General features: G+C 48.6%; 1 protein-coding gene across 2 annotated transcripts; it reads right to left on the bottom strand.

Annotated features, from left to right (window-relative positions):
• Positions 1-2,150: 2,150 nt before the first annotated feature.
• On the bottom strand, positions 2,151-9,009 carry LOC137148019 (dispanin subfamily A member 2b-like). Of its 2 annotated transcripts, none has more exons than XM_067540435.1 (2): positions 8,794-9,009; positions 2,151-5,671 (listed from the first exon to the last, which is right to left on the bottom strand). In XM_067540435.1, the coding sequence occupies exons 1-2, from the start codon at positions 8,989-8,991 to the stop codon at positions 5,516-5,518; spliced, it is 354 nt and encodes a 117-aa protein (XP_067396536.1). In that variant the 5' UTR covers positions 8,992-9,009; the 3' UTR covers positions 2,151-5,515. The 2 variants fall into 2 exon arrangements, 1 of the variants encoding a protein (XP_067396536.1); XR_010918421.1 differs by having other exon boundaries at positions 5,539-6,080; positions 8,794-8,930.
• Between the last annotated feature and the right edge of the window lie 1,309 nt (positions 9,010-10,318).

Genomic DNA, 10,318 nt, shown 5'->3' on the forward strand with positions numbered 1-10,318 from the left:
TCATCACAGCAACCCAATACCCCTTTGTTTGAAGGGTGAAACACTGTAACATACAAGTGCTGGATTGTTGACTAAACAACAAATCTAAGTGGCTAGAGCCTTTTAACTAAGTAAAACCCATGGGTGTCTCTCTTGTATTGTTTTCTGGAATTTCTTTGTTCATTCATGTAAATTACCAAAATGCCTTGAAAAACACTGAACTTAAGGCTATAAATAGCAAAGCAATACAGCTAGGGTGCAGGCTTCAAGAGTGAGGAATCACTCCCCACAAGAAACTGACAAGAACTCTCATCTTGCCTGGCTTTCTTCTGAGACCACGGATCCAGGCTCTGGGGAGAAGCTGTTAAGAAACCATCTCCACCTCTTGCCTGCATTAGTGAAGAAAATTGCTTTTGCAGCTAATATATACTGGACTTTTGGTTTGGGGGCTCATTTGATGTTTCTAAGTATAGTAATTAAAGCTTTTCTGTCAGAATCGAATGAGCGTTGTGTCAATTCCTGAGCACACTAATAGCAGATCCCAGTTAGTCAGTAACACTGTCTCCTGTGGTTTATTTTACTAAGACAGTTTTAAGGCTTCATTTCAGAGGCTCTCCTGCATTCTCGGAGGGCATTCCCACGCCCCATCCCTCCCCCAAACCAGAGAGGCCACCTTACAGGTGTCACTCAATGACTGGCCAAATCTCCCTTCACCAACCGACACCCAAACTGCTCTTCCAGGGGCGAAAGCAACAGAAGACAGTTTCTCCTTCCCCTCCACGCATGTCAAGTTTGCAGCGAACGTTTTCGTGAAGCTGGCAGTCCAGGTGCCAGCTCAGCCAAGGTCCCCAGGTCTCAGTTGAACCCTGACAAATACAAAGCTGGAGCCAGTCTGGTTCATATGTGTTTTAGTATTGTTCACATAGGTATTAGAACTATAAAGGATCATCTATCAAAAAGTCAGGGTAACCTGGTTGGCGAGATGGATTGGAGTGCCCAAGGGGACTGTCTGTGGCTCTATGTTATTGCTGTTATAGTGCCTGAGGAATTTACACTTGATACTTGGTTGGTGAAATTGAAGTACAGAACCCACAGCCAATCTGGGGTTTGTTCTCTGACTCTTAACAGTTTGCCCTGAGTTTGGTTCTCACACGCGAGTCACTGCAGGCAATCTGACATAGTCATACCCGTGATCGGCAGAAATACCATTGATTATCTGTATCTTTGCTGAAGACTTTGTTTCCTTGCATCATTTAGATATGTTATCTCTTCTATGCGGTAAGCAAATAAAAACATGCTCATTTCATTCAATATCAGCTGTCTAGGAAAGTTCAATCGTGTCATTTCAGTGACTGCATGCTCTGGCTCTCCAAGCGCTGCAGTTATAGACCACATTGCTGATCCCGTTTACACTGCTTCAGAACACAAGAAGAGATTTGAAATCAAAAGGTAACAAACCTAAAAGGATTAGAAGAGTGTATATCTTTACAGAATGAGCCTGATTTCAGCAGGACACTGAGAAATGACTTAGCAGGATTCTTTTAAACAATTGCCCTTATTAATAAGAACAGCATCTAACTGGACTTAAAATGCGTACGGGGTCTTAACTACAGCTGGTCTGGAAATTTTCATTGAAACAGTTCCCCAATGGAAAATAGCTGTTTTGACAAAACCTCTTTTTGTGAAATCATATCAATTTAAACAAAATTCCATTTAGAAAAAAAAATGGGAAGAAACACATTTTGAAAATGTCAAAATGTCCCATTTTGATATTTTTTTAATAAAAAGTTTTGATTTTTTAGTTTGAAATGACTTTTTGTTTTGAAGTTTATTTTACTTTATTTAAAAAATTAAGAATACATTTTTAAAAGGGTTGAAACTGGAATAAAATATATTGATTAACCCCAAACTATTTTTTAATGTTGTTTTGCAAGAAATTTTGGCATTTCATTCCTATGTGGGACAAAGAAAAAAATAAAAATTTGAAATTTTTTGTGGCAGGAAATTCATTTTCCAGCCAGCTCTAGTCTTAACCCATATGCTGTAGGGCACCAGTTGGGGTCAGGTAGCAATTTCACCCATGACATAATCTTCCAATTTTAGGCACATTGTGGGGAGTTTATGCTTGTTGCACATTCAAATTTAATAATGATAAAATTAACAACATGAGATGTCAGATAGCTGGCTCATTTGCAATTTAATAAAAAATTATTAGTCAAAGATTAATACAACATGATACCAAATGCAGAAAGAAATACATGTTACCAATCTGATCACTGGAGAAGTGACAGTCACTCAATCTGCTTCTGACTTACCGCCCCAAAACTCTTTCCTTATATACAGCTTGGAACAAAGAAATTCTGTTCCCGTGATTGATTTAACTGCAAGTTCCATCTTAGATGTCTCAATTTACTTCATTAATATGCTAAAGACATCCGTGACCAATCCATTATTACAAAAACCACTTGTGACAATAAGTGGTTCTTACTGATCTAAACATCAAGCGGTGGTTCATTATTTTATCAATCAGAGAATACATGTGTGATAACAAACTTCCATTGTCAATCACCAGTGTCTCATCAGTTACAGAACACATGTGTGATAACAGACATTCCTTGTCAATCACCAGTGGTCCCTTTCTGGACATGTGAATACAATTTTTCACAGGTCAACAAGGTCAGAGTAAAACAGTGTTTCTCAAACTGAGGGTCCCAACCCAAAAGGGGTCCCAAGACTATTGTAGGGGGCTCATGAGAGCAGCTGCTGCTGGCTGGTAGCCCAGTTCTGAAGGCAGCGCTGACACCAGCAGCAGCACAGAAGTAAGGGTGGCATGGTGGGGGGTGGGGGGGTTGCTACTTTTAGAAGGGGGTCATCACAGCCTGAAATACTTTCAAAGGGGGCCCCAGCAAAACAAGTTTGAGAACCCCATGAGTAAAAGATTATACACATTCCATTATTGATTACATACATTCCTTCCTTTGATCCCCCGCTAAGGTTCAACCTAAATACAAAGAACTTTTCAGTTTGATAGGTACAGAGCACTAGATTTGTAGATATAAAACACTTTGGTTTATACACGAAAAGAACTTTGGTTAACATATATATGTATAAAAATATATAAAAGAATTGTATTGGTTTTAGTATTTACTAACATTCTTCACTTTGAGGCCGCCAGCATTGAGATACCAGACTACATGAGATTACTATATTCTTTCTCATCTGGGCCTCTTCTGCCATTTGTTGTGGGATCACTTTCTTGTCAGGCACATCTGTGGTGGATACCAAGTTGATGGTCTCCTGAGATTTGTAGATTGGTGGGAATGACCTCACACTCACATTCCGCCCACCTCTCGGCTCCATGGGAGCACTGGCTCATACCAAAGGCCCAGATTCTGCCACCCATGAGAGGGGGCAGGTGGGGGAGCAAATTCAGATTCTACTTTAGAAATTTTTTTTCCAAATTCTTCTCTTGGGTTTCCAGTCCCCAAACTCCACTAGAGCTGGGCAACAAGGAACTCTACATCTTGAAGCTGCCACTGGAGCCTTCCTAAAGCGGATGCTTCAGCACAAAAGGGCTTTGCAAATGTGCTAACAGAGCCTGAGATCATCTTCTCTGCAGTTTCCCCACAGTTTGGGGATGGGGAAGCAGTGTGTGCAACTCACCATCTCCCTCTCCCCACAGCTGTGCCCTCTCAACTATTTCCCAACCCCTCCCCATGCACTAAGAGCCTCCACAGGTACAGGGACATGACAGGCTGGGACAGTGCCATGTAGGAAGGATGCTTGGGGTAGATCCATGATGAGAAGGGCCCCACCAGGTGCTGGCAAAGGAAGCACAATTCAGCCCCAGGGATGTACTTATTCTAGGAATGGACCCAGGGGATGAAAGAAAGAAACACATACCTAGGTATGGAATACTGAATAAAGGCACCCGAGTGCCCGATGCTTCCGCTTGGAATGGGTATGTCATAGACGGATGCATTTAGTTATTTAATACTCAGCCCAATTCTTCCCCTCCTTGACACAACAGGAGAGGGAGCAGGGAAACTCCCCATGCTTTCAGCACAACAACTGCTTCTGTATTCGAGCCCTGGAACTGGCTGCATGGAGAGAGGGTGTGCAAGGAACTAGATGTGTGGGTACAAAATGTGCAGCTGCCAACCACCATAAGGCCTTTTTTAAAAATCAGATTAACACCACGGCACCTTTCCCAGGCACCCCCTAGGCTGCACTCACCCAGACCCCTGTTCTGCAATGCCCGGGTAGTTTTCCCAAATCAGTTCCAGTCCGAAAAGTCTCAGCCATCCAGCTGGGCCCCAGCTAGATCACCCTGTCTCAGGGCATCAATGACCAGAACAAAAGGTTACCAAAGATGAAGCATCCCCAAATTGGGTTAAGGCTCTTGTTCTTCAGAAGGCGCTCACTGGGCTGGGGCCCTAAACTGAGTTCACAAGTGAACAGAGAGGAATAGTCCCCTCTCAAAGTGAATCAGCATCAGGCGGGGTGAGCCCACCCTTCCTTCCAGGAGGAGCTGTAGGGCAGCAGATGCACAAAGAGCGCCTGCCTTCAGCCAGCCTTCCCCACAGGGGCTGCAGACTGAAGGCCTGCTCCCCTCTCCCTCCTACTCTGCCACCAACTCAGCTGGGTTTCTCCCATTTAAGCAAATCCTCCCCTCCCCCCCACACTGAGATCTCTCACAGGTGTGGCGGGGCCACCTGCTCCCACATTAGCTGGTAAACCTGATGTTGCCCAGATCACCCAGATCAAGTTAAACATTTCACCCTCACCACCCTATTTTGTCCCCTTTACACTTCTCTCTTCCCCACCGGGCAGGTGGCTGCAGGAAAAGGCACAGGCAGGAGTCTACAGATGGCTTTACTGCTGTAAATACTGCCCCAGTTGAACATTATTGCTGGGTTGATATAGACTGATAAAAAATGAGCCAAGGCACAAAGTCTGAATCCAGATCTAAATGTCCCAAAGCATGGAGAGTGGGGGGATGGGAGGGGGATTTGGAACCCATGTTTTGATTTGGCCCATTGTAGAAATGGGGGCCAATGGCAAAGCCTGGACCCAAACTACCCCAAAGAACAGGTGGTTCCGTTCCATCTCTAGGTACAAAGTGAGGTAGACTAGAGCCTCCTGTGATCTCATCATCCATTCCTCTCCGTGTCAGGCACTGCAGAGAGCGAGGGACACAGCAGCAGTGAACATGGATGATCTTCAGTGTAAGAAATCCATAAAAGGTAAACAACTGAATCAGGCTGGAAGAGGGAGAAGCAAGTAGTGGCCAATTCCATGGCTATAGTGCCCAGAGCAGAGGAGCGGGGGCCCGTGCAGGTTTGAAATGAAAGTGAGGACGTAACTAGTATCAAAGCTACAATGGTGCTATTAATGAGTCCATTTCTGAACTCGTGGCCTGTTGTGAGTTTGCATCACAGCATGAACAGCCAGCACTGGGTTGTTTCCTCAACACGTGGGTTATCTTCCAGCCTCCTTTCTGAATGCCTGGGTGGTGCCAGCCAAAGGAACTTCATTAGAAGACGCTAGAAAGGTCTCCCAAAGATAAAAAGACAAGGATCGTAACAATAGCAATTATCACCAGCAGTGAACCAATGATGTTTAACACCTTGGCGGTGGTGCCATAGCGCCGGGCACTTTTCAGGTCCCCCAGTACTTTCCGATCTCTGGCCTGGAAAAGAAAACAGAAGCAAGTGAAAAATCAGGACAAATCTTAAATCCTTTTGTGCCAGACTAAAGCATCCACAGCCCATTCCCCTTATTGAGCTATAGAGAAGTCCCTGACTTCTGCAGCTGAAAGAAAAGAAGCCGGAGTTCAAAGGGAGCTAGTTCAGATGTTTATTCACTGAGGTTTCACTAGGACTGGTAGAATCCAAGTGTCAGCTTTGCAAAATGGCCAGGATTTCAAAAACATTGCTCGTGCTGAGCATTCGATATCATGCAATTCATGGCCTTTTGTAAATATGCAGCTCATCTGTATAATAATCATTTGTATAAAGTTGCTTCTTTGCATGCTGGTCCCACCCATCGGTGTAATATCCTTGATTCACTGTTGTTCGGTTTTACAGTGCCGTCTTTGTCTAATAAGGAAACAAAGGGAGGGAGGGAAGTTTAAATAAGCAACAAAAAAACCATGACCACAAGATGGTGCTATAGCCTAACAGGATTGATGCATGAATAACGGCTAATACGAAACTAAGCAGGCGCTTGTCATTTGATTAACCACATCTGTTGACTGTATACTTTTATGGTCCTGGGGGAATTAATAAACTGTTGATTAGTTAGAAACCCCAAGTGTTTTGCTTTGAGAGAGGCTGTCCAAGGTAAAAGATGCCCTCAGAAGAATCTGCTCCTAAAACTGAGCTCTGTCTAGCTCCAAAGTTTGTCTCTCTCAACAACAGAAGTTGGTCCAACAAAAGATATCACCTCACCCACCTTTCAGCTTTAAAATCTAACTGGCACTTAGGCAAATACATGAAATTGACCCCCTTTCCCATTTACATAAATACATAGCCCCTTGCAAGAATATGACGGGTGTGAACCTGCAGCAATGAGAGCAACCGCTCTGTCCCCTAGTGTAGCTAGGGACAACTTGAAGTAACAGGGTAAAACGAGCAAAGGAAGATGCAGCAGATCAGGAAAATGATGACTCCCTACTGAGAGGTGTGTTTCATAGTGGTACAGCTGCTCAAAGGAAGGGGTGAAGTCCACATCACCTGGGATATGTAAAACTATCCTGCAGGATATGTATTTGAGGGTGGAGGGGCACCTTGGTGTTGTCAGAGGAGAGGGACAAAATGGCCTAACCAGAGTGTTGTTTGCTATCCTGGCAAAGGCTGATTCTGAAGACCTAGCATGGGGGCCTCTAAAGTCTGCTAACAAGTCCCATTTGTGACAGGAAATCTGGTTACTAATTGTCATTATAACCTCACCTCTAGAGCCCTCACCATGGACCATTACAAATACACTGGATGCCCTAAACTCTGGATAAATGTACTGTGTGTTAGTCAAGACTTTATAGAAAGAAAACTGGAGCGATGGACAGGAAAACATGAATAATGCTGTTTCCCCAATACTAAATATTGAATTTCTTTCTTGGTGCACCTCAGGTGTTTCTTGTTCTTGCAGAGGATGAGACACCAGAGAGCTTGAACAGATACTATAAAAGAAAAACGAATGCACAGTTCCTAAAACTTTGGGGGTATGTCATTTGCAAGTTCCCAGTTTGCTAAAGCTGGTCCAGTGGTACACACAGTAATCCACATGCTACTGTGTGCCTGGTTTGCATGTGCCATCCCTGGCACGACACACGTGTGTTCCTCTGTGGGTTGTTTCTATACTCCAGCTCCAAGGAGCCCTTTACTTACCATGAGTGCACTGGATAAACCTCTCCTTGTGGAAAATGGGGCCAGTTAATTCCTAGTGCAGACTGGCTACATCCCTTCACACTTACTGGAGCCTTCACACTTACTGGAGAGTCTTGGGCACCCAAAACAGCCCATGGATAAGCTGAAGTGTGTCCCGTGCACAGCAGTTTGGTGTTCCCATCGCACTGTCCCGCTGATTATTCCCAGGTCTCGATCTGCACACTCTTTTGAGCACTAATGTTGGGCGCCATTCCCCACACCACCCCACTCACCAGAGGCAATGCAGGGAGCGCTGAGCAAACGCCCCAGACATGCCAGGTCCTTATCCCCGATCCTCTAATGGGGAGCAGGGAATGAGAGAGAAGCACTGATTCACAAAAAGGGATTGCACCCAGCCAGCTCACCCCATTGCATCAGCGGCACAACACAACCATTGCACACTCAGGATGTTGCGCCATAACTAGGGCTCCCCGCAACTCTAGTCTATATCCACTGATTGAGAGGCTCTGCGGCCTCTTGGAGGATCACTGATCTGCTGCTCAGAGTCGCGGACCCATAGAGATAGAGATGATCCTTGCCGCCCCTCCTCGCCCCCTGCCAAGGGTGCAGGATTTGTTGTTGTGAAAACCATCCAAGAGGGATGGTTCTCTGGCCTCTTTTTGAAAACCACCAGTGCAGGAGGGTCCGGCCTTCTCAGCTGGAAACCTTCCTGCAGCCCCTAAATACCTCACCATCCAACAGCCCCCCTCCCTCCCCAGTGATTCATTTCCAAGGCCCAAACTCAGGCTCCCGTAAAGTTAGATGCTCACAGCCAACCGGCTCTGCTGCAAACTCCTAACCCAAAAGGCTGCACTCTGCCCGGACCAAAGACAGCTGCTAGCAGGAGCCACACGGGACAGCCCCCGGTGTGGGGCAGTCCAACTGGCCTCCCAGGGTAGATGGAGTCATGCTTTGGAACCAGCAGAGAAGCCAGTCAAGTACTGGAGGGGCCTGAACAAAGAAATGAAAGCCAGGGTCCGGGCGTGTGGAGAAGGGGAACTAAACTGAGGGCGGAGAGAGCTGGGGAGCTACGGGACTGGATGAGGAAAAGGGAAGGATCGGAGTGTGGGGATGGGTGGGACCTGGGTTCTCGGCCGGGCGTGCTGGGGGGATCGGGGCGCTGGGGGCACAAGGGGATCTAATGGGCTGCAGGGATCGGGGCGCTGGGCACACTGGGGAATCCGGGCGGGCTGGGGGGACCAGGGGCCTGGGGGCACCCGGCCGGGCTGAAGGGATCCGGGCAGGCTAGAAGGATCAAGGCGCTGGAGAGACCCAGGCGGGCTGGGGGGACCGGGGCGCTGGGTGCACGGGGGGATCTGGGGCGGGCTGGGGGGACCGAGGGGATCTGGGGCAGGAGGCGCCGAGGACCCGGGCCGGTCCGTCTCACCTTGATGGAGAAGATCAGCGCGGGGAAGCCCAGGCAGCCCAGGCAGGCGATCTTCTGGCACAGCAGGACATTGAAGAGGGACCAGAGCACGAAGTCGGCGGGCTGGTCGGCGGGGAAGCCCTGCGGGGGGCCGGGGTAGGGGGGAGCCGGGCCCTGGGGCTGCAAGTTGATGCAGACGGTCTGCGCCTTGCACTCCATGGCCGTGCGGAAGCGGGACTGAGCGAAACGCGGGCCGCAGCGGGGCTGGGCTGGGGCTGCTCGGATGAGCCGGGAGCTGGGGCAGGCGGGGACAGGCGGGGACTAGATGGAAACGTCACTCAGGAAACCAAACCGCCCCCCAAGCCCGGACCCAACCAGGCTCCCCGCACAAACTACCCCCCCCCCCCATAGAGCTGCCTCTCTCCGCCCCCACAGCTACCCCGCCTGCCTCTGCCCCCCAGCACCTCTGTAGGACGAGGTAGCTCCCTTCCTTCACTGAGGGCCCAGCCAGCCTTCCCCGGCTCCTGCTGCTCCAGGACAGAGCATGGCAGGCAGAGCAGAGCAGAGGAAAGGAAACTCTGCAGAGGGCAGGAGAGAGATGTCCAGGGCTGAAGGGACCCAGGTGGGGTGGGAGGGATGCAGAGGGGAGCAAGAGGCAGGGATCAGGGTGCCCTATGGCACAGGGAATCCAGAGCAGGCTGGCCAGGAGAGATGGGATCCTTTGGGTGGGTCTCCTCTTGCTGGAGAAGACCAGGGCAGGGCAGCCCAGGTGGTGATCTCCTCCTGGCACAGCAGGACATTGCAGAGGGACCAAAGCTTGTAGGCCAGGGGCTGGAAGCATCGCATGGGGCCAGGGTAGGGGGCAGCTAGGCCTACTCACAGCCTGCAGCTTGGACTCCATGGCCAGGTAGTGCAGGGGCTGAGCGTGGCAGGGCTCAGGCAGTTCTGGAGGGCTAGGAGAGCCCAGGTGAGGTCAGGAAACTAAACTCAGGGAGCCACCCCAGCCCCCCAGGACAGAATGAGGTACTATCCAACCCTGTTGCCCCCAGGAGGGTCTTCTGCCTCCCTTCCCCAGCTACAGCAGCCCTGCCCTCCCGCCCATAGGCTGCAAGGAGGGGGCAGCTCTTTACCATCCCATCCCCATCACTTCTCCTCCTCCCCCCATCCAAACTTCCTCTAGAGTCCCCTGTCTCTCCTTTCCTCCCATCCTCTCTGCTCAACACAGCCCTTCTGCTCAACTCCCTCCTCTGCACCAGCCTCTGCCACCCCGTACAGGGCCGAGCATAATTTTTTCAGGCCCAGTACAAACTTGTAACACGGGCCACCTCCCACACACATACCACAATCCCTCATCCCATACGTACAATCTCATGAGCCATGAAAAAAAATTGAATTCTAAAATTACTGTTACATATTTGACATTTCTGAAAAAATGCCCCCTTCGCTATTTTTGTTTAACATAACACAGAGTCTTAGAGTCCTACAAGTTTGCTGACAATTTGGTAACTTTTTGGTCATTAGAAAGGTATATCCTGTCAATGTCTTC

Source organism: Emydura macquarii, unplaced genomic scaffold (genome assembly GCF_026122565.2).
Source record: "Emydura macquarii macquarii isolate MOO-44397 ecotype Brisbane River unplaced genomic scaffold, CSIRO-AGI_Emac_v2 contig_587, whole genome shotgun sequence".
Lineage (NCBI taxonomy): Eukaryota > Metazoa > Chordata > Testudines > Chelidae > Emydura > Emydura macquarii.

Coding starts and splice junctions, on each gene's coding strand:
- LOC137148019 (XM_067540435.1), bottom strand. CDS start 8,991: ATGGAGTGCAAGGCGCAGACCGTCTGCATCAACTTGCAGCCCCAGGGC. Junction 5,672..8,793: donor CGCTGATCTTCTCCATCAAG/GTGAGACGGACC, acceptor TTTCTTTTCCAG/GCCAGAGATCGGAAAGTACT.